At 48.9% G+C, this 25606-nt stretch overlaps 9 protein-coding genes across 9 annotated transcripts; 6 read left to right on the top strand and 3 right to left on the bottom strand.

Moving 5' to 3' along the window:
• Positions 1-1588: 1588 nt before the first annotated feature.
• N7446_001709 (long-chain-fatty-acid-CoA ligase) lies at positions 1589-3073 on the bottom strand (the record flags this gene model as incomplete). Its single annotated transcript, XM_058510458.1, has 1 exon — positions 1589-3073. One exon carries the CDS (start codon positions 3071-3073, stop codon positions 1589-1591), a length of 1485 nt encoding a protein of 494 aa, XP_058375994.1.
• Positions 3074-3733: 660 nt separating this feature from the next.
• N7446_001708 (MDR family MFS transporter) lies at positions 3734-5670 on the top strand (the record flags this gene model as incomplete). The annotated part of the gene is made up of 6 exons (XM_058510457.1): positions 3734-3886; positions 4014-4565; positions 4610-4785; positions 4847-4962; positions 5021-5278; positions 5333-5670. 6 exons carry the CDS (start codon positions 3734-3736, stop codon positions 5668-5670), a joined length of 1593 nt encoding a protein of 530 aa, XP_058375993.1.
• Positions 5671-6337: 667 nt separating this feature from the next.
• Positions 6338-7213, top strand: N7446_001707 (TMEM53 family protein; the record flags this gene model as incomplete). The annotated part of the gene is made up of 1 exon (XM_058510456.1): positions 6338-7213. The coding sequence occupies one exon, from the start codon at positions 6338-6340 to the stop codon at positions 7211-7213; it is 876 nt and encodes a 291-aa protein (XP_058375992.1).
• A 225-nt stretch (positions 7214-7438) lies between these two features.
• Positions 7439-8396, bottom strand: N7446_001706 (alpha/beta hydrolase; the record flags this gene model as incomplete). The annotated part of the gene is made up of 3 exons (XM_058510455.1): positions 7439-7693; positions 7759-8232; positions 8286-8396. The coding sequence occupies 3 exons, from the start codon at positions 8394-8396 to the stop codon at positions 7439-7441; spliced, it is 840 nt and encodes a 279-aa protein (XP_058375991.1).
• Positions 8397-9266: 870 nt separating this feature from the next.
• N7446_001705 (type I polyketide synthase) lies at positions 9267-17553 on the top strand (the record flags this gene model as incomplete). Its single annotated transcript, XM_058510454.1, has 19 exons — positions 9267-9744; positions 9798-9915; positions 9965-10081; positions 10137-10156; positions 10209-10519; positions 10579-10786; positions 10886-11485; positions 11569-12671; positions 12730-13045; positions 13101-14017; positions 14087-14183; positions 14241-15001; positions 15055-15207; positions 15263-15469; positions 15522-15599; positions 15652-16064; positions 16132-16303; positions 16354-16662; positions 16720-17553. The coding sequence occupies 19 exons, from the start codon at positions 9267-9269 to the stop codon at positions 17551-17553; spliced, it is 7212 nt and encodes a 2403-aa protein (XP_058375990.1).
• A 1725-nt stretch (positions 17554-19278) lies between these two features.
• On the top strand, positions 19279-20277 carry N7446_001704 (uncharacterized protein; the record flags this gene model as incomplete). Its single annotated transcript, XM_058510453.1, has 2 exons — positions 19279-19356; positions 19414-20277. The coding sequence occupies 2 exons, from the start codon at positions 19279-19281 to the stop codon at positions 20275-20277; spliced, it is 942 nt and encodes a 313-aa protein (XP_058375989.1).
• Positions 20278-20320: 43 nt separating this feature from the next.
• Positions 20321-20815, top strand: N7446_001703 (uncharacterized protein; the record flags this gene model as incomplete). Its single annotated transcript, XM_058510452.1, has 1 exon — positions 20321-20815. The coding sequence occupies one exon, from the start codon at positions 20321-20323 to the stop codon at positions 20813-20815; it is 495 nt and encodes a 164-aa protein (XP_058375988.1).
• A 139-nt stretch (positions 20816-20954) lies between these two features.
• Positions 20955-22769, top strand: N7446_001702 (DEAD/DEAH box helicase; the record flags this gene model as incomplete). The annotated part of the gene is made up of 1 exon (XM_058510451.1): positions 20955-22769. One exon carries the CDS (start codon positions 20955-20957, stop codon positions 22767-22769), a length of 1815 nt encoding a protein of 604 aa, XP_058375987.1.
• A 656-nt stretch (positions 22770-23425) lies between these two features.
• Positions 23426-25308, bottom strand: nop12 (rRNA-processing protein NOP12). The gene is made up of 2 exons (XM_058510450.1): positions 25166-25308; positions 23426-25112 (listed from the first exon to the last, which is right to left on the bottom strand). Exons 1-2 carry the CDS (start codon positions 25280-25282, stop codon positions 23649-23651), a joined length of 1581 nt encoding a protein of 526 aa, XP_058375986.1. The 5' UTR covers positions 25283-25308; the 3' UTR covers positions 23426-23648.
• Between the last annotated feature and the right edge of the window lie 298 nt (positions 25309-25606).

The following is a 25606-nucleotide window of genomic DNA, read 5'->3' as shown; positions in this document are numbered from 1 at the left end:
ACTAAAGTGGTGACACCATATTCTGAGGCTTTCCATTCGCGCCTAACTGGGTACCTACCTAGGTACCCATGGAGACAGGGCTGGGCATCTTGTTTAGATTATGTATAAGAGTGGTAATGTGGTAATCGAAAGCCTCCATGGATGAATGGCAATATATACATAGCATAGTGTAAGGCCCCATGATATCTACCTAGGGATCTACGAGGTCAACTTTAGGAGATGACGAGGACAAGGGAAACAGAGACCAGAAGGTATGTCAGTATGACAGACTTATAGCTGGCCGTCTACAAAGGTGAAGTAGCCTATAATTGGTAATAATAGTGTTGTGAATAATAAGGCTGATAGTATATCGCTAACTGCCTACCTAGTCCCAAATGCACCCACTTGATATGGAATATCTTATACTGCAGACGTTAACAACTTTAGGACCTGACATTGTATCTGTGGACCTCGCGAGGAATTAAGTCAAAAGGTAGCGGCCATGGACTATGCCCTGTCGACATTGAAGGCAGCCTACGAACTGTCTCCAGCATATGCAAACTATATAATTATCATCATCAGTTTGTTTTCATGTGCACTCCGTACAAATATTACATATGTATGTTATATTAAGGCGCTAGCAAGCTACAGGATTTGATGTTACATGCACTAATGCAATCTGACGCACACACGGGAGACTCATTTGTCGACCTGTTGCTAAAGACAGAGTATGCATTATGAACCGCCCCTACGGAGCGCGGGGGTAGGACTGTTCGACCGATAGATAACGTGTTTCCCAAGCGAGCGCCGCACTCCAAAATATATAGTAAATGCTACACTTATATCCCGACAACCACGTTTCTATTTTATCTAGTTCTTGCTCAATAGCTACTGATAAGAGCTATTAGCACTGTATATGGACTTCAAAGAAATCGGAAAGTTATATTATCATCATTTCAAAATTACCGAAAATTACAAGCTATAAACAGATATATCTTAGTCACTGAATTGTAAAAATCCCCCAATCTTCCTAAAAAGGCTAGATATCACCTAAAAAGCATATTCCTACAAGCAATAATCCCGATAGACCATGGTTGTTGAGATATAAACCTGTAGTTTATCGCATTTACAATGTGTTTTGGGGTGCGGCGCTCGCTTGGGAAATACGTTAATATTAATGACACTACATGTACACACATACAAGGTACCTAGTAGGTAGTGATGATACAAGACAGTACGCACTAGTATTTGTATCGCTTTTAACAACCCTCTAGCATAGGGTCGCATGGCGAAACAATCAATCCATGATTGTATACGTACTTGTTATCTTCAGGCCCCCAACGGTGAAAACACTTTGATGTATGTGGAAGATAGCATATGCTATGCAGGCTTACTTGCATAGTGCAGATAGTAACTAGAGTTCTGACATGGCACCGATAACGACAAGGATCGACAGCCACACGGTTGCTCTAGGAGGATCTAGATCAATAGTACCCTCCTCTATTCCATCCCAGAGTATGAAAATGAGCGTTCTGCATTTTTATTCTTTCTTCTGCTAGATACATATATTATCGCGTCGTTACACTCACATCTTGATGGTACCATTTAATTAACCGACGACTTTACACAACCGGCCCCCCTTCTCCAACCTCCACTTTTCACTACCCACGCCAAGTGGTGCCCAGAACAATCCTTCGGCGTCCCATCGATATTTCACTCCACTCAGAATATCCCAATGGGCCCCATAAAACTCGACTTGCCAGTCCTCCAATTGGAAATCGGCTTCGTTCATGTACGACCCAACTGCTGGCCCAACCCCTGCGTGTCTCTTTAGCGCCGGTCCAACCACCCGGGTCATCTCCTCCGCACGTGAAAGCCCATCCGCGCGAGGGGCAGAATAGTTCCACACTGATTGAGCCAGGACCGTCAGAGCTGCATGACGCCACGCGGGAAGAACCGCATTGTCTGCTACAGGTTGCACGGGTGTAATTCCTTTTTGAGTTTGGTTAACGTTGAGAGCGACAAACCCAAGAAATGCATGCGTTTCCTCGGTGATTCGTCGAACGGTAGCCAGTAGAGAGTGCGGTCGCTCGTCAAGCTCCACACGCGGGATCAGCCGCCCTCCGAAGAGTTGACCCACCGGGTATGCACCCCAAGGCAAAGGCCCTTGGTATTTGCGGTAATGGTTGTAGAAGTTGGCCTCTGAGCTGACCTGCAATGTGTACCGTATGTGCATGTCATCGAGCCGTGACTTCAGTGGGGCCAGCAATGTCTCCATCTCGGCAGCAGTCTGAATTCCCTCTATTGTGATAGGATGCACAAAAAAAGTGTCATTTAAGATGGCGTAACCGGCTGTGGCCCCGCAGTCTAAGAGAGCTGGGAGTTCTTCTTGCCAGGCTGCAAAGGAGGCCCAGTAGGCATCATCATTGGCCTGATCTTGTCGGGATATGACCATACTGGCGCCTCCCACGGGTATATCATCGGGAAATGCCCGGACGATGACAGATATGACAAATGCAAAAACACCCCCACCGCCCCCGCCGAGAGCCCAGTACAGCTCGGTGTGTTGAGTCGGCGAAGCGATTATGTGTCGCCCATCTGCTGTCACAACCTCCCATTCCAGTGCCTGGTCTGCCGCCATCCCATATGATGAACTCAATGGACCATGTCCTCCGCCTTGGATGTAACCCCCAGCAATGCCAACACTTGGGCAGAACCCTGCTACGATGCGCAGCCCGTTCTCATGAGCAACCCTCACCGCATCCGATCCCATAATACCTGCACCAAGGCGAAGTGCACTACCGTTGTGGTTTTGACTTTGATAATTTGGAATCACTTCAGACGAAGAAAGATGGTGAGTCCACAATGACAATGTCCCGCGTGCCGGTGCCGATTTCCCCATGTACTCATGTCCTGTATTTTTGATTATGATTCGGACATTGTGCTCACGGGCAAAGTCAAGGCTGGCGTGTACTTCATCCACCGAACTAACATTGACAGCCATCTGGACGTGTTCATTCACGTGGCATTGAATTTCGGATTCTCCAAAAGGATCACAGGGATTGTTGCCGGCGTTCTGAAAGAAAGCACTCATAACCGAAGTTGGAGAGTTGATGCTGCTATCCTTTAGCCCAATTTGGTCCGCAGGAAGGTCCGGGTACTCAACTGGATTCTAGGCCATTCCCACTCTCCTCGAATCTCCTCGCATTTTGTCGAATTATACTGAGGCTGGTGACATGGTGCCCCGATGGGAGTTGATGCGATGAGTCGCCCTTTGATAGTCGAGTTGAAGTCCGCCCATTGCTGTGGACTAGGCCAACAAGCATCTCCAGGGACACAGCGACAAACGTTTGATTTATGCTCAAATAGAGATATGGGGGACCAGCATCGGTCATATAGCAGAGTAGCCAAAAGACCAATCAACGCCGCGATTGATGACCAATGCTTGAGGTTTAACTGCTGCATAATGGCCTCCCCAAGGAAATCTCGCCTTGAAACAAAGAAAAAACAGGCCCATCATCAATATTTCATGGTTCGTCATGGTACCAAAGCTGGTGACCTAGCTAGGTTTCTAATCAGAATTGGTCCAATCGGGTACTTTTCTGACCCCTATATAGTAAACCATCGGGTACTTTTCTTTCTCTCACAGCTTGAAGCTCAGTGGGTATTTAACAGAGATTCCTTGCTATTTCAACAATATTTTGCTATCCTCCCGGCTACTATTGATTGTGCATCGCTACATTCACTCAAAACCATGTCGGAGACAAACTCGAACCTGGTTACAGACACCAAAGAGGAAAGAACCGATACGCCCTCTGAGTCTCCAGATGAACTGGCACCGGTTAAGTACCCATCGGGACCAATTTTGGTCATAATTGTCATCGCATTGATGCTGAGCATGTTCTTGGTAAGTCCATAGCATACTCTTATAGATACTAATACCGAGCTAACTTTGGGATTTCAGGTCGCCCTTGATATGGCAAGTACCCGAATCATGAACAATCTCCAAGATACCCTGCTAACTCTAAGTCAAGAGTATCATCTCCACTGCGATCCCGAAGATCACGACCCAGTTCAAGAGCATGGAAGATATCGGATGGTACGGCAGTTCCTTCTTTTTGACACTTGCCGCTTTCCAATCTGCCTGGGGTCATGTATACAAGGGCTTCTCCCTGCGCGGCTCTTTTCTGGCGGCTATTGGCATATTCGAGATTGGAAGTTTGGTCTGCGCTTTGGCGCCAAACAGTATTGCGTTGATTGTCGGACGGGCTATCCAGGGCATGGGGGGAGCCGGTCTCACTGGCGGGTGCTACACCATTGCAGCTTTCATTGCGCCCCCAAAGAAAGTCCCCATACTCATTGGCTTGCTGGGGTCTACATTCAGTGTAGCGAGTATTGCAGGACCTCTACTGGGAGGCGCCTTTTCGCAGCATGTTACATGGCGTTGGTGCTTCTACATTAACCTTCCCATCGGTGGCGTGGCTGCCGGGGTCTTGCTTTTCTTCTTCCGCACCCCTGACCAGGCCAAATCCGGAATGGGAAGGCCACTAAAGGAGAAATTGCAACAGTTCGACTTCATCGGCCTGGTAGTCTTGCTGGCAGGTTTGATCTGCTTTTTTTGGCTCTACAGTGGGGAGGAGTCACGAAACCGTGGAGCGACGGCTCCGTCATCGCTTGTCTTGTTTTATGGGTTGTCCTGACCGGTGCTTTCCTCGGTATCGAGTGGTGGCAGCAAGACCGTGCGCTGATGGTTCCACGACTATTGGCGAATAGGAATATCGGCGCCTGCTGTGCCTTTATCTTTTTGTGAGTTTTGCTCTCTTTTGCGTCACGATCAAGCCTCGAGAACAACATCTGACAGAATCAGCCTCAATGCCGCCAACTTCTCGTTGATCTATAACCTTCCAATCTATTTCCAGGCCATTAATGGAGACTCTCCCATGACCAGCGGGATCAAAAACATCCCAACCATTCTCTCAACATGTCAGTTCCGGTCTCCTTGCATTTATATTCAGTGGGACTTGAACTAATAGACAGAAAGCCATCGCAACTTTCTTATCATCTGCCGTTGTCACCAAGGTCGGATACTACCAGCCATTCTTGCTAGCCGGCAGTATACTAGCCACTATCGGCGCGGGCCTGATCTACACCTTCGATCTGACATCCGGTCTGGGCCCTATTATCGGATATCAAATTCTGTACGGTACAGGCACCGGACTCTCAGTTCAGATCCCTGTTGTTGTAGCAGGAGCATTGCGCTCAACAGATGACCAGGCCATTACCATGGCGACTGTTCTATGTACGTCCAAATGTATTCAAGATACCAACTGCCAACCCACTGACCCATTCATAGTCTTCCAGTTCATCTCGGCCGCTTACGGTGTGGGCTCCACGGATTCGATCATGAACAACCTACTTCTGAAAAGTATACCCAAATACATGAAGGGTATCAATCCTGAGGAGGTCATCGCTGCCGGTTCAAGCGGGCTTGAAGAAGTCTTCTCGGGCTCAGCGCTTCTTGGTGCGCGACGCTCCTACCTTGATGGTCTGCACGGCAGTTGGGCCATGGGAATTGCGCTCTTTGGCGTGACATTTTTGTGTGCCCTCATTCCGAAGCGGGGAGGCAAAATCCCGCGGCCGGGTGAGCAAGGTGGAAAGGATGACCAGGGCAACTTTGTTCCTATGGCCTAGTTGGTCTGAACTGGGCCTTGGTCTGAATTTTGGCAGTGGAGTCTCTAAGCTTTTGAGTTTCGGGTTTCGGGTTTCGGGAGATTTATGCACTTCGGCTTGTGGAGACAAGAGTTATGCATACAACGTTGTAGATCTGAGATATAGATTGTAAGATAAAGAGGTCAGGTACGGTGAGGACTGACTGCTCTTACCTAGTTATAGTTTTGATAATTCACAAGTCCATTCTAATAAGATATTTCTACAAGCATCTATGTGTTCAAGACTGAATTGGATCTCTCCTATTGCTTCACATTATTTAATGCCTCAGGCATAAATCATATGAATTGGCCCAATTAGGCAATTGCCGAGGTATCCAAGTATCTCATCGCCAAGTCCTTATATTCTTCCCAACGACTCCACATGCCATGAAAGAGATCGGTGCTGGAGATCAAATAATCCCAACCGTTATTGTTGGGCCAATGCTATATCTCCTGCAGCGGGATAATTTCCACAATGGGTGGCCACTGAAGGAGATTTTCTTTTTCGAATGTTTTAAGAAGACTGGCATATAACAAGACAGAGCCAGCAAAAGAACTTCAACAACTTACTACAGTTTAAAATTGAGGCTAAATCAAGGTTATCCGTCCCCTTGCGCAAAGCCCAATTACTCCATAGCCCACATTTCACAATGGGTTTACAACCCCTTTCATTCCCGGGCTTCACGCCGATATCTGATCGGGTATACCTTCGCAATGGCCTCGAGAAGACCAAGCCAGCCCCAGCCGACGAGCCAACAACGGTCATCATTTCCGGCTGGGGCGACGGCATGCCGAAACACGTTGCCAAGTATTCCGACGGCTACCATGAGCTCTACCCATCCGCGCGGATCATCGTTATCCTATCGCGTACCTTCCAGGCCACCAACCAACCCGAGGAAGGCAGAATCCAGGCCATGCTGCCTGTCGTGGACACCGTCTTCCCAACGCCAACCGGCAGCGGAAACGAAAAGGAGCGCGTTCTCGTGCATGCCATGTCAAATACAGGCGCCATCTTCACTGCATCCACCATTATCGCATACCAGCGCCGCCATGGGACAGACAAGCCATTCCCGCACCAGCTCCTGGTTCTGGATTCCACGCCGGGAAGTCTGGACTTCAGGTCTCAGGCTAGCCGGTGGGCGCGCGCCATGGCAGTCGGCACCGCCAAGTTCTTCCCTTGGCCATTCGTTATCACTCATGGTTTGTGGTATGCTTTCCTCTGGGCGGTTTACCTGTGGCAAGTCCTGAGCGGCTCCGTATCTTCGGGTGTTTGGGCGGACCGGATCATAAATGATAAGTCCTGTGTTGCGACCGATTCTAGCAGAGTTTACCTGTACTCTAAGGAAGATGAGATTATTGGTTACAAGGATTTGGAGGAGAATGTCGCTCATGCTAAGACTCTGGGCTACTCGGTTGACCTTGAGATGTTTGAGGGCTCGTCCCATGTGGGCCATATGAGACTTCATCCAGAACAATATTGGAATAAGATTTCCAGCTCTTGGAAGCAGGCCATGGCGGAGAAATAATGTGCTGTGGGGACTGAATATATTGTGTTGTGTGCATTTGTATTTGTAGCTTAGACCACGTTTAATAATTATAGAGCCATTTCATTCACAGATTCATTGATATCACTTGCTAGTTCAAGAACAAGGATGATCTCCAGATTGGCCAGGCCTCGAGTCCGGGGGATCGTGGGGTGTCGATCGAACCCTGCGTGAAGGATGAACGTGCGATAAAATATGGATTCGATCTCAAGCCTTCAAAAGTGCCATCTGCTCCCGTAGAAAGGCTGCCTGCATTGCTGAAAGTGCCGGAAAGTCCTCTCCACTCAAGACGTCCAAATGACCCTTTCCGGGCGCAATGTGCACCTTTTTCGGTTCAGGGAAAGTATCAAACAAAGCGAACTGCTCTTCCGGTGGTGAGATCATATCCAGCTCCGGCACCACCATCAACACAGGGGTTGGATCCATATATTTCATGATGCCATGCGGCTGCCACATAACGATCTTGTAATATGTTTGCAATGTGGTATGATTTTCGTGGTTAGGAGCCCCCGCGACTTTGCATTAACCATGTAATCAAATTCCTCTTTGTCGGCACCAATGCCCATTCCTGCTGGGTTCTCCCCTTTCTCCGTGAGGACAGGTAAATACATAGCGGCATTGCCGGAAATTTGGGACTCTCGGTCCCGCATACTCTTCGCCAGCACGCGGGGAAACTTTTCCGGTGTTAATTCGAAATTGAGTAGAGGGCAAATTGAGATGCAGAGTTTAGCTCGTTTGTCGAGCGCTGCAGCGCAAAGTGCAATCGTTCCGGCAAATGACTGTCCCCAGAAAGCGATACTTTCTGGGTCCACGATAGAAACGCTCCGCATAAAGGTCATTGCATCCGAGTAATCTGACACCTGCATCATGGGGTCGACGTTGTTTCGAGGCTCGCCCTCACTCTCGCCCAGTGTGCGCGGATCGTAGATGAGGGCCGTGATACCTTCTGCTTGAAATCGCTCGGCAACCTCGGGCACGAACATCTCCTTCACGCAATTAAACTGAGGATGCAGGGTTAGAATATACAGCAAAGTGGAAATACTATCGAACGTACTCCAGGTGTCATTATGATTCCGGGGCCACGCTTGTCGGCAGGATAGAGTCTACCGACCAGTGTGAGCCCATCGAGGGTTTTGAAGCTGACATCTTCCACAATTGGCGCCATTTTTATATCTTTTCGTGTACAAAGCTCTCTCAGAATGGTAGACTGTCTCTGTTAGCTCTGCTCTGCTATGTGGATGTCTATCAATATAAGGGTTTAGAGTCGCTTGGACTTCTACATTGTCGCCGAACTGTCGGCTACCGATACCACCTGCGGACAACCCAGCTAGTTCCACAAGGTCCTAGGACCTTCATGTGCCTAATAAAATGGGACATAAAGCAATATTTTCTCGAGTTCTGATTCTCTACCGTGTTACTTTGCATAGGCCCGGATAACGCAAAAGACCCGAGAGGCGCAGGAGAAGGTTTCGTTCCTGATACAGTTCACGCTATTAGCCGTGGACTTTTTATTATCCAGTACTATATCAATGGATTGGTTATCTTATGCGGGTCTAACCAGGTCAAGGATGAAATGCATCTTGCGTGTATTTCCTACACATGCGAGGCTCATTGGAACTCGCACATATGTCCCCCTCGAGTTTGACCTCTGCCAGTAGCTCAATATAAATTGTAGGAGAAAACTCAGTTCGAAGCCGGCAACTACTTGCTGTCTAATCTGTGACTACGCCCAATCGAAGCTCCTTAAAAGCTACCGGACCCGAGATACTAAATGCTGACAAGATCACCATCTGCCGTTCACTAAATCACTTGTTCGAAAAGACACGAGCGGCTACTTTCTGATGGCTTGCCAAACTATGGTATGGCTTCCCTATCGGCACTTTTTTTCCTTGCTCTTTTGGAGGACAAAAAAGGCAGGCCGTGAGATTGCGAGAATATACTTCCTCATAGCTATATAACTAGGAAAGTGGGAGATCCAGTTTAAGTCTGTTCACAAAACAAAGTCATTTGGGTTTACGATTTATTATTTTCAATTATGACAATCGACAACCCCAAGAGGGAAGTTCCTTACAAGACCGTGGGCCACGATGAGCCATTGGCTCCCCCATACAATGCGAGAAAAGCATATCTGCAGGAGCCAGTTGCAATTGTGGGCATGGCTTGTCGTCTTCCTGGTGAAAGCAATACCCCAAAGGCGTTATGGAATTTCTTAATGAAGGGTGGTGTCGCGAAGAATACACCTCCTGAATCACGATTCAACATAGCGGGACACCACGATGGCTCTAAAATGCCAAAGACCATGCGATCACCGGGAGGCATGTTCCTTGAGAACATCGATCCACAGGAATTTGATGCTTCATTTTTCGGTATATCGCATGTGGATGCAACTGCGATGGACCCTCAGCAGAGGCAGTTACTGGAGGTTGTGTACGAATGTCTCGAGAACTCGGGGTTGCCTCTGGAGTCTTTGGATGGAGCCCCTGTCGGATGCTTTGTCGGCTCGTATTCTGTGGGCAAGTAGGATCCGTTTAAACCCCCAATTTTCCGTTCCTAATATCTCATCTAGACTATGAGCACATGCAATCTCGTGACCCAGAAGATCGTGCTCCCACCGTTACCGTTGGTGTTGGACGGGCAATTCTCAGCAACCGCATTAGTCATTTTCTTAACATCAAGGGTCCCAGGTACGTTGAGACACAGGCCGAGATATCGAAATATTCTAACGTAACAAAGTATGACTGTGGACACTGCCTGCTCGGGCAGCTTGGTGTCTGTAGACCTTGCGTGTCGTTATCTGACAACTGGTGAGATTGACGGGGCGATTGTGGCGGGGGCCAATATGTACCTGAGGTGAGAGATACATATTCACGACGCATTAAACATATAGACTGACATTGGAACCAAGTCCCGAGCACAACATGGATAGTAAGTGCGCAAAACAGCAGACACCATAGCTCCAGCTAACATGTGAATACAGGCGGTGCAATGAAAGGAGCGTCCTCGCTCTCAGGTAAATGTCACACATTTGATGAGAAGGCAGACGGCTATATCAAGGCTGAGGGTGTGAATGCTGTGATGTTGAAGCGCCTTTCCGATGCTATTCGCGATGGTAATCCCATCCGGGCTGTCATCCGAGGCAGTGCCACTAATAGCGATGGCCATACCGCGGGAATTGCAAGCCCGAGTGCCGAGGCACAGTCAATGGCTATTCGAGCCGCCTACGCCAATGCCGGACTGTCTAACTTCCACCACACTTCTTACATAGAGTGTCATGGAACTGGGACACAGGTGAATTCCCTCATGCAATGCCATGTACTTGGGACCTGTTTGCTAACGTTGATGATTAGGCCGGCGACCCGACAGAGGTCAGTGGTGTCTCATCTGTGTTTACTCCTGGGCGCGACAGCGCCAGACCCTTGTATATTGGGTCAATCAAGAGCAATATCGGCCATTCCGAACCCGCAGCGGGTATTTCTGGCCTGATTAAAGCGGTACTCGCTATTGAGAATGCTATGATTCCTGGCAATCCGACTTTCATTAATCCAAACCCGAAGAGTAAGTTCCATCTTATATCTATGTCATTCATCTGTTTTCTGTTTTGGTCCCTCTTTTACTGCTACCCTTTGGAGTTAGCACAACTAATTTTATGAACAGTCGATTTTATAGGACTTAATGTCCAAGCATCACGTATTGCTCGTGAGTGGCCCGATATGCCTTTCCGTCGGGCCAGTGTGAACTCTTTTGGGTATGGAGGCTCAAATGCCCACGTCGTTGTGGAAGAGACAGGCTCATTCACAAACATCAAGCATGTCTCGTCTTATCAAACGAAGGCAGATAATATGTTTGATGAGGATGACAATACACTGGCGACACGGCCCTTCCTCATTCCGCTCTCTGCAAACGACGATCAATCTCTCATGTCTTACTTTGATAGACTTCGAATACATCTCATGGATCTCAATGTTAAGGTTGAGATGGCTAGTTTGGCGCACACCTTATCGGATTGCCGATCAAAGTTGTATCACCGGGGTTACATTGTCACTCAGTCGACGAATCTAGATGAAACCGCATTTGTTCATGGCAAGAAAACTGCGGAGCCTCCAAGAATTGGTTTTATTTTCACCGGCCAAGGTGCTCAATGGCCCCAAATGGGCAAAGATCTGGTTGAAACCTTCCCTTCTGCACGGCTCTTGCTGCGCCAACTAGACTTGGTTCTCCAACGTCTTCCAGATCCCCCAGCCTGGAGTTTGTTAGGTGGGTGGTCTCGCTTATCCCTTTCTTCGCGGATCTCCCCCGCACCCAGTCGCCCTTTTTCGGTTGAATCTAATGTGCGATAGACGAGCTTACCCAACCTCGGAGCGCTGAGACCCTGAGACAACCCGAGTTCTCGCAGCCACTGGTGACCGCACTGCAGCTTGTCATAGTTGAGATTCTCCAAAACTGGGGTGTATGTCCCCAAAGCGTTGTCGGCCACTCTTCTGGCGAGATTGCTGCAGCTTGTGTCGCAGGACTTATTTCTAAGGAAACTGCTATCATTGCTGCTTTCTATCGTGGCTATGCAGCGACGAGAGCACCACAGCAGGATCTTGGAATGCTCGCTGCTGGTATCTCGGCTGCTGAGTTCCCAAACTACACTAGTGGTATTAAAGATGCCGTCTCGATTGCATGCTTCAATAGTCCGCAGAGTATCACGGTTTCGGGGACCATTCCAGCATTGGAACTGCTCCGACTGAACCTTGTCAGAGACAACAAGTTTGCACGCCTGCTCCAAGTTAATCTCGCATACCACTCCAAGTATATGAAAGATATTGGCGATGACTATGATACCTTGCTATCGGCCCAGGTTGAAGCCCAATCTCCTGGGAACAAGGGAATTCGCATGTTCTCATCTGTCACTGGAAGTCTCCTTGAGGGGCCTGTATTCGTGGACTATTGGAAGGCAAATATGACCTCGCCAGTTTGCTTCGATCGAGCGGTCCAAGAAATGCTCTCTGTCGACTCGAGTCCCGATTTTCTGATTGAGATAGGGCCTTCTGGAGCCTTGGCTGGCCCAATATCCCAAATTGTCAAGGCCCTCCCGAACGAAGCTGCAAGCGTCCAATATACCGCTGCCCTTTCTCGGGGACGCGATGCAATAAAAGCTACATTCGATGTTGCAGGAAAACTATTCATAGCCGGAGGTACCGTCAATCTCTCAAACGTCAATCAGCTAGGTGGCGAAGGTGAAGTTGCCCCAGCTGTGATTGTTGATCTGCCCAATTACGCCTGGAATTACTCAACCAAGTACTGGTATGAGAATGAAGCCAGCAAGGATTGGCGCTACCGCTTGTTCCCGCACCATGTGCTCCTTGGTAGCAAGATCTTGGGTTCATCCTGGAATGAGCCTGCATTCAAGAAGACTTTGGAAGTAGAAAGCCTGCCGTGGCTTCAGGATCACAGAGTAAGTAGCGCTTTTATTGCAGGACTGGGAGCCATAGGCTAATATTTATGAATCACAGATGGGGCCTGACATTGTCTTCCCTGCTGCTGGGTTTGTCTCAATGGCTATAGAGGCTATTCGCCAGAAGACAGAGGCATTGAATATTTTGGATGGAAAGCCTGGTCCCAAAGTACCAAGTTATCGACTCCGGAACTTGACATTCAATAGGGCTCTCGTGTTGGAAGAACGTAAGCCGTGCAAAGTCATGCTTACCCTTACCCCGAGATCTGGAAGCGGCACGGCCTGGCATGATTACAAGGTCTCTTCCCTGGTGGACGGCGTATGGCGCGAGAATAGTGCTGGTCTGATTCAGGTTACCAACCAAGTTGAGCGTGGTACGATGAGTGCGCCATCTCCAACTACGCAGAATAATAGCTAACAGTTCTCAAGTTGCTTCGGCTCATGATATTCGGAATCTGGAATATCCAGCGGATGGACGGTTATGGTACAAGGCCATGAACGACATCGGATATAATTTTGGTCCTGCATTCCAGAAACAGCTTCAGGTTGAATGCACCTCAGGCGAGCGAAATAGTCGATCCATTGTTTCCCTGGAAGAGCCCGATACTAGTAGCCTTCCGTCAGCCTTTGCTCTGCATCCAGCCTGCATTGATGGCTGTTTCCAGACATGTGCACCCTCGTTGTGGAATGGTAACCGCAGCGATGTCAATGCCGTTTTGATCCCGGCCATTATTGACGATATCATTGTCAACCAACGGCCTGAAATCTCCAAGACTGGCATAGCAGTCTCAAGCTCGGCGTACGTGGGTCTAGGTCGCCCCGATGAGACCAAAAGCTACTTGTCGAATTCGTCAGTCTATGTTAAAGAAACTGGACAACTTCTTTTCCAGGTCTCAGGACTCCGCTATCACAAGTTGGATGTTCGTGAGGAGATTTACTCAAGACACGCTTACAGCCAAGTGGTATGGAACCGGGATATCACCTCGCTCTCTGACTTCACAGATATATCAACGCTCTTAGGAATTGACAATGGCGATGAACCTCTCACTGATGTTCATCATATCGTGGATATGGCTTCTCACAAAAAGCCACATCTGAGCGTTGCAGAAATAAATGTCAGGTCCAACGATCCAACTAGTATCTGGCTGGATGGAAGTCTGTCAGACAGTTCTTCTCGTCGATCCGCTCAGAACGTTCAGGTCATGTTTGCAGATCCAGGGGCACTTTTGGACGCCCAGGAGACATATTCCTCTCACGAAAATGCACATTTTGTTCTCACGGATATTGCTAGCGAGGGATATATCCCCAACGGACAGACCACGTTTGACCTCGTCGTCCTCAAGTTGGTAGGTCACACCGCGATGGATTCCCTTGGTTACAAACCTGAACATAAATTGATACGTTTGCGTATTTAGAGTGGAACCGACGAGCACTACAGGCAAATTGTCGACAACACCCGCAAGCTCCTTGCAGATGGCGGGTGCTTGTTGGTTGTGGATTACGACGGGAATGGTAAGGCCTTTGACCTCCGGGCTTGGACCAGACTTTTCAAATTAATCATGACAATAGATGAACACACTACGACCAGAAAGGGGCAAACGGCCACGTCTGTAGATACCAATGGCAACGACATTCTCCATGGGAACGGCGGAACCAGTGATAGCAACTCCGACGGATTTGAGATCCTTGATTCAACTGAAAGGCCCCGCGCCCAACGACATTCATTGATGGATCGAAAAGATCTCACGTGTCTTGGTGCGGGGTTTTATCCTTCTATTGACAGCAACATCGGATCAATCGTTCTTGGTCGCCATGAAACCATTCGCAAGCCAGTTTCGGGGTCTGTTAGCCTACTCCAATTTTCCAAGCCAGTTATCGCGAGTTTGAAGCTTCAAGCAAGCCTTGTCGCTGCTGGATGGAACGTTAGCCAGCATGAAGCACCTTTTGACGATATCGATCCAGAGTCGATCGGCATCGTGGTGGAGTTTGGTGATTCCATTCTGCCAACAATCACTGAACCCAACTGGGAAGCCCTTAAGGCAATTATTAGCTCTGGAATGAAGCTTTTGTGGGTAACTGAAGGATCTCAGATGGAGGTTACTAATCCCAGCAAGGCCATGATTCATGGGTTGGGAAGAACTGTGCGAGCTGAGGATCCATCTGTCAACCTTACCACGCTCGACGTGGAAGGTGTCTCCAATACAGCGACATTCAATGCTCTTGTTACTGTCCTCAAAAGGATTCAAAGTCCCCGAGCAAAAGACCACATTGAAAGTGAATACGTCGAGAGGGGCGGTTATCTTCATGTCCCTCGAATCCTGCCAGACAATGTCATAAACAAAGCCGAGGCAGAAGTTGTTGATGGGCGACCCCCATACTCCAGTCCCTTCATTCTGCAGAGACGACGATCAGGCTTCAGTGCGAGCGAGTTGGCACGATTGATACCATTCAATACAATGAGGTGGCCCCGACAGAGCTTCCTCTTGGGGAAAACTTGGTTGAGGTGGAGTTGTTCGCAGCGGGATTGAACTTCAAAGTGAGCGAAGCCTTTTATAATATCCATGTCGCGCCAACTAACCATTTCATACCAGGATGTGGCTATCACCATGGGAATCGTACCTGAGAACGAACATCTGCTCGGCCTAGAAGGCGCCGGCCTCATCCGACGAGTCCATCCATCAGTCACCAAATTCAAGCCCGGAGAACGTGTGTTGGTCTTCAAAAAGGGTGCCTTTGCCAATCGCGTCATAGCAACGGTCGAGAGAACGTACCATATTCCAGACTGGATGTCATACGAGGTAAGTATACATCTTATCTACTGCTGAAACGCGGTTCTAATGTTGCCTATAGGAGGCTTCTACCCTGGCGAGCGTCTACCTCACCGCGATGTACAGTATCAAGGATCTCGCCAATACCCAAAAAGGCCATGTAAGCTTGATCCTCCGGGGTTATATATGAACCATTGTCTGACTGAATCTAGCGAGTCTTGATCCATTCCGCCACAGGGGGTCTGGGCCAAGCTTCAATTCAAATTTGCCACAATATTGGTGCAGAGGTTTATGCCACTGTTGGAAATGACGAGAAGAGAAAGTTTCTAGTGGACCGATATGGGATCCCAGAGGACCGAATCTTCAGTTCGCGCTCTACTGACTTTGCCAGTGAGTTGATGCATGCTACGCATGGTGCGGGTGTTGATGTAATTCTCAACTCCTTGACGGGTGAGCTAATGGAGGAATCGTGGCGGTGCATTGCCGCCGGGGGTACTATGGTCGAACTCGGTAAAAAGGACATGCTGGACAGAAACTACCTATCTATGGAACCTTTTGGTCGCAATGCGTCTTACCGCTGCTTTGATATGTCCCACGCTCATGTTTCTGATACTCTTATTGCGAGGTGAGCTTAACAAATCTCAGGTCGGAAGACATGAGTCAGTCGTGGTTTGCTAATTTTGTTTATATAGACTCCTCGACCAGACCATGGATCTCATCAAAAAGCGGCAGCTTACACCCATTGGCCCTATCACAACATTCTCGTTTGCAGATATTCCTTCCGCATTCAGATATATGCGTGGGGGCAAACATATCGGAAAGATTGTCATTTCTGATGGACCGAACACAGATGTTCAGGTTGCGGTATGCTCTTCATGAACCCTCTCCGGGCTTAGTACTAACCTCCACACTAGGCCCGTCCTGCGCAAAAGGTATTGATCCTTAAAGGAGATGTGTCGTACTTGATTGTTGGTGGTCTTAAGGGCCTCTGCGGCACCGTAGCCACACAGCTAGCCCGACATGGTGCTAAACACTTGGTTATTCTTTCTCGCAGTGGATGCGATGACGAGAGGTCCCAGGCGGTGTTGAAAAATCTCAAGGCTATTGGGTGTTCTTTCACTCTCGTTACCGGCGACGTGGCGAAGAAGGCCGATGTGACACGATGCTTTAAGGAGGCGCCCCTTCCTATCGGAGGAATCATCCAAGGAGCCATGGTTTTAAGGGTAAAACCCCATACCACTCTAATTCCTGCGCTTTTGTCAAACTAATCAATATAAAAGGACCGTGTCTTCACCTCGATGACCATCAGCGAGTATTACCAGGCAATTGAGGCCAAGTTGCAAGGTTCATGGAATCTACACGATGTTTCCATTGAGACGGGATCCACGATTAACTTCTTCACCATGCTTTCCAGTATTTCAGGTGTTGTTGGTCAGAAGGGACAGGCCAACTATGCTGCTGCCAATGTCTTCCTGGACAACTTCGCCCGGTACCGCCGCAAGCAGGGTCTGAAAGCTTGCTCTGTTGACCTGGGCGCCATTGACGACATCGGATACATGTCAGAGCACAAAGATCTACTGGTGGCCCTCGACACCGCAGCCTGGACGCCCATCAATGAGTCTCTTTTCAACAAAATTCTTCGCGTGGCTATTCTGCAAGACATTGCGCCTTTGAATGCACACAGTAATGGTCAATTGATCACCAGCATTGCCGTCCCCCAGGAGGAAAACTCGCGCCTCCTAGCTGATGCACGATTTGCAGGTCTCTGTTTCAGAGACCAGACTAGTGGTTCTGGAGGCTCTGCTGCAGCTGACGAGACCAAAGAGCTGCAGGCGCTCCTTTTGCTGCTCAAGAATGGTGCTCCACAGGCGGCTCTTATGGGGGCCGCCATTGAGGCCGTCAATAAGCAATTCATGGTCACACTGCGACTTAGTGCACCTATGGAGCCTGGCAAGCCGCTGAGCAGTTACGGGATGGACTCTTTGGCTGCAGTTGAATTCCGAAATTGGGCGCGATTGGAGCTACAGGTTGAACTGACAACACTGGAGATTGCCAACGCTAATTCACTTCATGCGTTATGTGACAAGATTGTGTCAAATATGAATAAGTCTTGAAAGGGCCTGTTTGTTGCGAGAGTCGGATCTTTTTGTTAGCTAGTTCGATTCAACGACAAATTTACATTGCGTAAAATTTTGAAAGCCTATTTGACCATAATATCCTGTGCCTCTTAGTTTGAGGTGATCAGTATAAGCAGAAATTGCGTCCGATGACCGTCACATTTTGTCTATATCCTTTACATATCATGTTGGAGGTTTTGCGTCATGCCACCATGCGGTTGGGGGAGATGCTATATGATATCGAGGAGGATATGAGTATTATGCGGGTTCCGGCGAATACGCAAGGGGATGGCCATGTCGGGATGGGGGAAGTGAGACAGCTCGTGTCTCGGTTGCTTCGAACTCTGCGAAGAATCATGAGCAACGGTAGTGACCTCGGGACATGAACGAAGAGTAAAATTAGTAAAAAGATGCAGTTTTCAAAGTGTCGCTTTCTATCAATTTCTAGCTCCTTTCACTAAAGAAACTTCGTATCAACTTCATTTTGTGCCTTTAGGGGTTCTTGCAGCATGACTGATTCTGAAATTACGGCAGTTCTTTCTTCATGGATGGTACAGTAACCTTAGTGTAAGGCTGCCAACAGAAATGCTATACAGTTGTATTATGAGATAATAGTCCAGACAGCAGCAATAAATTCCTCCTTCGTCAGGGCCTCGCTTGCTAGTAGAGCTTTGTTGTGCTCAATTTTGTCCAGTTTCGCATCATACACCTCCAGCTCGCTAGGCTTCCTCTATTGGGCTCTTCTTGGGGCACTAGAAGTGTTATTCAATCCCTCCTTCTGCCCAGCATCATCATGGGAGACAGTGGCAATCTCTGACCCTTGTCTCAAGGACCCAGTTGACGGGCCTAGCTGAGTCAACGCCTGGCTGACGCATAAGCCACCGAGGAGACCATTAAGTCTTTCAAGTCGTGACCACGGCACACCTCCCCTCAGGCGGCTAGTTATCATCACGGCACAAACTTGCGGTTATCCAACTTCCGCAAAGAAATCAGAAACTTATATGTTGACCCGGGAAACTGGTCCGATATGCTATTCACCACCTATTTATGCATTCTCTCACTTCTCATTCATGACGTGGTATTGTATTCACTCCCTATTAGTGACTGACCTCTATCGAGTTACCTCTCACTTGTCATTCATGACTTTGTATTCACTCACCATTGTTCGCAGCCTACCATTCACCGTTGACAACTTTGGGTGCCTTGGGCTCACTCTATAAAAGCCCCCACTCCCATCATCCTTCCTCTTTTCTTCCTCTTCTTCTTCTTCATCACTCTCAATGATCACTCTTCAACTCTTCAACTCAACTCTACCTACAGCTGACAGACCTTGTATGTACATACTCATTCCTTTTTGTCTACCCTGAACTCATGTACACTTCAACTCTTGTGACTCACTTGTCTCCCTGCCTTCGGTGAAGCTGCACAACAACAGCTGCAGGGGAGCGCATCTCAAGGACCACGGCTTCATTCCAGACCATCTCACTCCACATCAATTCCACATTCTCACAACAAGAGTCTGGATCCAGTTCTGACACGTTTCATCTAGTTTTCAGCTCTTGTCACCTGAGCATCGCGATCCACTCCTGCACCCTCTGTGATCTGCAGTGTTCCGTGAAGGACGACTCTCAACACACCTCAACACCTTTCATCCGATTTCAATTTTCGTCCAAATAACCGACGATCCACTCTCTTCAACGCAGCTTAAGGGAGCTTGCTTTCATGACGACCACCACATTCGACTTTTCCAACGAACTGGAGGGAGATGAGAATTGGTATGATGGCTTCGAGCCACATAAAGTGGGCATATCTTCCCTCAAACGGAAGAGTATGTTACAGCTTCGAGCTCGCGCCTAGACACTTCACCAGTACCAGATCTTCTCCCAGGATGTTGTCTGTGGACTCATGTTCTGGTATGCTGGCGGGAAAGAGCCCACCCACATTCATTCTCGTCCCGATGCGCAACTGAGCTTCTTTATCTCTGGTGGTGTGGAGATTCCCCACTTGGGACTCAATTTGCGCCTGAGATACAAAGACGATCCAAAATCGAAAAATGATCAGTATCTGAAACTTGCCATCATATGGACCGCGTGGGACGGAAGTGACCTGCATCAGAGAGACAAAACAACCACTCCGGAACGGGCAAGCGGCCCCGGAACAGAGGGCCATACCTTCTCCGCCAGACTGCGTCAAGTGAGTCTCACACCAATCAGCCTCACGGAAGCGCAGGCAAGCTCTTGCCAAGGAAATGCCGGCGCAGATGGATACCAGGCTCGCTGGGCATCCAAGGTTGGCCCCTACGTCTATGGGTTTGATGTAGCCAAGTCATCGCTGGAATGGTTCAATGAGCCGCAGAAGGAATCCATCGAACTCTTCATCAACGCTGCATACGGGGATCGTTTCAGGCTATGCACGCGGGTCCGGGCTGCTGCTCTTCGTGAAAACTGGAACACGCTTAAGTCTATGCCGATGCTAACCTACCCGCCGTTTCCACTCTATGATTGCCGTTGGCATGCCCAGGCGAAGAGATTCGAGAGAATGGAAGAAATCCCTGACATTCATGACCTCCGTGTCCAAATTCACCATCGAAGACGAGAGCGAGGCTGGTCTCACATTACCGCAGAGGGCCATTGCTTCACCGATAAGTTCGAAATACCTGGCCTTGACGCGTATAAACATATCACCGTCTATTGGGCTATTACGGGAAGTTGCTACAAATGAGCGTCGATATGATCACCAATTCAATCGCGATTACACTTTCGACATGATTCCAGCCTCTGAGGTTGAAAGCGCAGCGACTTCATCATCGACTGAAACATACTATGTCGCATTCGAAATCCAGCCCCAACAAGGAGAGAGTGATGCGGAGCAAACCCTGCAACTCCCAGATGTGGGAACGCCGGTGAAAGTCACACCAAAGGGACGCGACACAAAGCAAAGCAATAAGCCGATTTGGCCCTGGCCGAAGCCGAAACTCGCAAAGTCATCTGGAGCCCAGCCATCGGTCAGTGGAGAACGAACTTTAGTTGTCGGTATGAGCGGCAAGCCTCAGCAATCTTATTCATCCGGTGGTCCATCCAGCCAACACACTGCTGTCGCTCGACAGGGCCAGTCCTCCCTTGGTAAATCCCATTCCGGAAAGGCAGCCAAAACCCCAATTTGGCACGGCCACGTCGTTTCCTCGTCCCTGGCAGACATAAAAATCGCTCGGTGCGCCAACCAATCTTGTGTTTGCCAAGATCCACAAGCCTCACGATGACATGTCTCGAGGTCGCGTTTTGAACATGACAGCCCGTGTTGCCTTTGGACAGCCAAATGTCCCGCGAGTGGCAGCCAGGAAAGCAATTCAGAATGTCATGTGAGGCAATGAAGGCCTTGGTATACCAACATCTAGCAAGATGAAGGCATTGCTTTTGGCGCATGAAAACCACGTCATGAAGTTCTTGCCGCCAGACAATGAAAACCTTGATTATACAAGAATCCCCAGCTTCCTCAGTTGGCTGAAGGATAGTCGAAATCCATTGCAAAAGAGATCAATCCGAGAGGCTCTTTCTCCCCATGGAGGCTTCATGAAACTAATCACGGGACCGCCAGGAACAGGCAAAACGGCTGTCTCCACAGCCATCATCAGGTATTGCTACGTTACCCAAGCACCAATCCTAGTGATCTGTGGACAGAATCAAGGTCTCGATGTAGTAGCACAACGTTATTCGTCTCTTTACGAAAATGGCAATGCCGATATCTCCCAAGTCTACCGATTGGGAACAGAGTTCGCTGAATCAGTGGATATGCATTTCAAAGAAAATCTGGTGCTCACAACGGATCGGGTGTCTGGTCTGCGTGAAAATTTCAAAAGAGCTATTCATGAATTGAGCCGAGCAGACATCGCTGAAAGAATCGTTGGCAGTCTTGAAGCCTCCCTCACCAGCATGGGTGTAAACCTGCAGCACCTCTCCTTGGGCAGGTTCATCATGACCCGCGTTAAGAATGAAATTCGTTTGCAGGGTTCGCCAGGGAGGGAAACAAATCAAGAGTCAGAACTGCTCATGGAATTTGCTTGCTGGCAACAAGTCATACGGATGATGGACAAGCTGCAGGTGGAGCCAATCGATCCAACAAGCACGAGCGCCCACAATTTCTCTGCTGAACAACGAGAGCTGCAAGCCAGCTTCCAAAAGCTGTGGGGAAAGCTCCAGGAGTTCTTTCTTAAGAAGGCCCGTGTCGTCTTCTGTACCGCGAACACCGCGGGGCGACATATCCTTCGTGGGTTCCGCCCTCGCTTTGTTTTGATTGAGGAGGCTTCGCATATTTCAGAGACAACTTGCTTGGTCCCAATTATGGCTAACTACGTAGGCCTGGAGAGGGTCATTCTGAGTGGAGACACAGCGCAGCTACCACCGACTGTGATCTCCAGGAATGAAAACGAGTGCGGCCAGATCGAAAAAGTCTCGCTTTTCGAGAGAATGATTCTCTCCGGACATCCCGACATACAACTGCGAACGCAGTACTGTATGATGGCTGGAATTTGCAAGTTCATTGGCACGGAATTCTACAACGGTACTCTGGAGACCGTGGAGTCAGCTCCGAATAGAGCGACGTCAAAAGCTCTCTCAAGTTTCATGGCTACTCGATACAAGTGCTCGCCAGGTTCCTCGTTTTTCCTCTCTCTATCTGGCACAACAGTCATCCGACGTCAGGGAGGAACCTCGGTCCTAAATCCCGAGTATGTGAGTCATATCGCTGACCTCGTTGATGCTCTGGCCAAGAAGGTGCCCAATCTCCCGCAGGAGGACATTCTGGTGCTCTTGTATTACAACGAGGAGCGCCGGGTCCTATCTGAGCTGCTTCGAAAGCTCGGCCGTTCAAAGGTCCGTGTTAAAAGCGTGGACTCCTCACAGGGCTCCGAAAGCCCTGTGGTGATACTTTCAACTACTCGGCCAGGTGGGCAATGGGGTCTGGGGTTCATCACAGATCGGAAGAGAAGCTGTGTCGCATTGAGTCGTGCTCAAAGCTGTCTTGTTGTCGTCGGATTTGAGAAGATGGGAATGGCCACGCAAGTTGGCTCAGGTCTGGGATTCCAGGTCTGGGAGCGCCTTGTCAAGCAACACGAGCAGACTTCTACTTTATGTCGCGTGAAGGGTAGTTCAGCCCTTCTCAAGCAGCAACTCGGGATCTCCGAAGGAAGTTCTGGATATGAGCGTGCTCTTCGTTGAAAAGGTCCGGGCGATGAGTCCTGGTGGCGCGATGGAAGGGTTAGCAGATGGGCTCGTTAGGTGAAAATGGATGAGGATGAATTTCGCTTTTTTTTATGTTTCAGACAGTTTTTATTCTTAGTCACAGCTGGAGATGAATTATTTGCCAGTTTTTATCCATTCATATGCTCTATGTAGTCTGGCCCATTTCAACCTTGAAGCTTCTCTATTTTACGCTACGACACCAAGGAACGTTCTGAACGGCGAGCGGCAAACATAGAGCTGTATGAACCTTTTTTCCCTCTGAAATATATATCTCCAAATCCACATTGCATTCAATTGCAAATCAACAGCGCCGAGAATACATTTTCATAATCAAAAGGTGCGAACATACTTCCTCAGTACTTGAACCCTGGTAGAAACATTGATTACGAGTCTGGGTATATGCGATCCAATTCCAACTTGATCTCGAGTATGTCAGTTGTCAGTTGCTTGGTAACCAAAACTATCAAACGGTCAGAAAATATGCTCCTGCAGGCGCGTGTAAAGAGCTTCGACTCTAGGGATCTCACTGAAAGAGTGGAGAAGAACTTAATCGACATCATTAGTCGAAGACATTATTCGTTCTTGGCGAAAGTGATACTGTAGGTTTGTGCCAGAAGCTCATTTTGGTTTTTTCTTTTCCTAGTGTTTGCTGATGACTAATTTGCTTTGTCATGTTTCGCCTGTTGTTGACTTTCTATTTCAGTGAGCAAAAAGCGGCAAGTGGTGAGCACTAAAACGGAAAGGGAAAGCCAGGTCGCGCCGCCTAAAACCCGATGTATATGCAGTGCTCTCGAATTTTGTAAGATATATTCAAATGCCCTTCAAAACGCCATAAAGATACACTATCTCTTGCTTTTAGTTCCTTCTGCCACCAGCAGCCTTGTATGCCGCAGCCCGCTTCATGCTTCTGTTATTCTTCTTGGCTTTAGAGCCACGGCTCTTGCCCTTCATCTTAAGGGTTGATGATCCCTCAGTAGCACGGTGACCCTCGAACACAAAGGAGTTACCAGAAATGGTGCTGTTTGCCTCGGCATTGACCTTGGCCGCACCAGCTCGGCCCAGTAACCTGCCAGCACGTCCCTGCAGGGTCTTCTTTGCCTCGTCTGCGCGAGAGTTTTTCGCACCAGGAGCAGAGGAGTCACGCTTCTTAGCCATCTTGCGGGCACGAGTCACACGGAGCTTACGAGGAAGCATGGGTGGGAAGTTCTTCTCGTTTAGCAGAAGGGCCTCCTCGACTCCGTTTCCATCGTAGAACTGAACGTACGCGAAGCCCTTGCCGACACGGGTGGTGCTGTCGCGAATAACGCGGACAAACTCAACGCTCTTCTTGAGGGTCTTCTTGTCCTTTCCTCCGGTGTGGGTGTTGAAAATGCGCCAGAGACCTTCCTCGACATCGGCGGGTGCGCGGACCTTCTTCTTTTTGCCGGTCTTCTCATCTTCCTCGGGGGTCTCGCTGTCAATGAAAGAAAGGTTGCCCACGAAGACACAGCGCTTGTTGTCGATTTCAGCGGGGTGCGCAAGACTGTCCACCCGCAGGTGACGGTCCAGAACCATTGAGCCGTTCAGGGCAGCAGGGGCTTTGCGTGCCGCTTGGAGTGTGGAATAGACGGCATAGGCGTTGGTACTAGGGGTGGTCTCATCGAGAATCTCGCGCTTGGCGAAAGAAGCACGCTTGGGGATACCACCACCGCTGGCAAAGGCAACAGAGCGGAAACGAATCGACTCGACCTTGTGGGGGCCGCTGGATTCGGGGAGCGATGAGCAGAAGGAAGCCAGATGACGGAGAAGGGTCTTCTTGGCGGTCTTGGACTTGATAGCCTGGGTGGAAACGTTGCCCAAGAAGACAGTACGGTTAGACTTCTCGACCTCGCTGGAGGGAGTGGGACCAGCTAAGCTCTCGTGCACCGGGGCGGGAGCACTGTCTTCCTCTTCGTCGCTGTCCTCGGATCCTGACTCCTTGTCGGAGTCGGCGTTTTCAGCTTCTTCACCGTCCTCTGATTCAGACTCGGCCTCGGTCTGCTTTTGGCGCTTGGCGTGTTCGGATTTTCTCTTCTCTTCATCCTTCTTCTCCTCCTTTGCGATGCGACGCATATATGTCTCCTCGAGATCTTCTCCGGCAGCGCCTCGCTTGCGCTTCCGGTTCTGAGTATCTGTAGCCTGTTCCTCTGCGAACTCAGAATCGCTCTCCTCGGGGGCGTCTTCCATCTCTTCGTCGTCCGACCCGACGGATAGATCGTCTTCGTCGGCATCCTCTTCGGTCTTTTTCGCTTTCTGGAAAGGCTCAGAGTATTTCACTGTAGGAGCTTGCACAGGTCCAGCCTAATGATTATCAGTCAAATATTCTGCAATTGGAGTCACAGGTATCAACATACACTTTGCGCAAAAAGAGAGGACAGGGTTGGGTCCAGAGAAGCACCACCTCCGAAAGGAAGAGCGGCAGACTTGGACTTATCGTCCGTCTTGGACTGGGACTTTGATTTCTTTCCCATTTTGAGATCTGGCAGTAGAATTGGTGATAAGGAGACGTGGAGTTGATCTCTATCGACTTTTTTTTCTGCTTATCGGGTCTTGGCGCGGGAAGCTGCTTATCACATGACATGTATAGAGTCGGTGTGAATATTAAAAGCAAATGGGATAATTGGGATAATTGGCTAAATGGCTAAGAGATGCATAAGGATCTTCTCTGCATGCGTTTTTTGTTAGCATAACATTAACATATTATCTTGTGGTGTACAGAGTAGATAGTCAATGTTCGGAGGGTAACTGTTATGATTGAAACTTTGCATATACACATTCAGATCACTCTGTATATT

The sequence above is a fragment of the Penicillium canescens genome (assembly GCF_028828765.1).
Source record: "Penicillium canescens strain IBT 15451 chromosome Unknown utg000002l_segment0_segment0, whole genome shotgun sequence".
NCBI classification, from domain to species: Eukaryota; Fungi; Ascomycota; class Eurotiomycetes; order Eurotiales; family Aspergillaceae; genus Penicillium; species Penicillium canescens.
Note: the sequence above shows the minus strand (reverse complement) of the source record. Positions and strands in the feature narration are given on the sequence as shown.

Bases quoted from the DNA above. Each gene is read 5' to 3' on its own strand.
- nop12 (XM_058510450.1), bottom strand. From the start codon at position 25,282: ATGGGAAAGAAATCAAAGTCCCAGTCCAAGACGGACGATAAGTCCAAG. The intron at 25,113-25,165 runs GTATGTTGATAC...GATAATCATTAG, and splicing joins CCTCTCTTTTTGCGCAAAGT to GCTGGACCTGTGCAAGCTCC.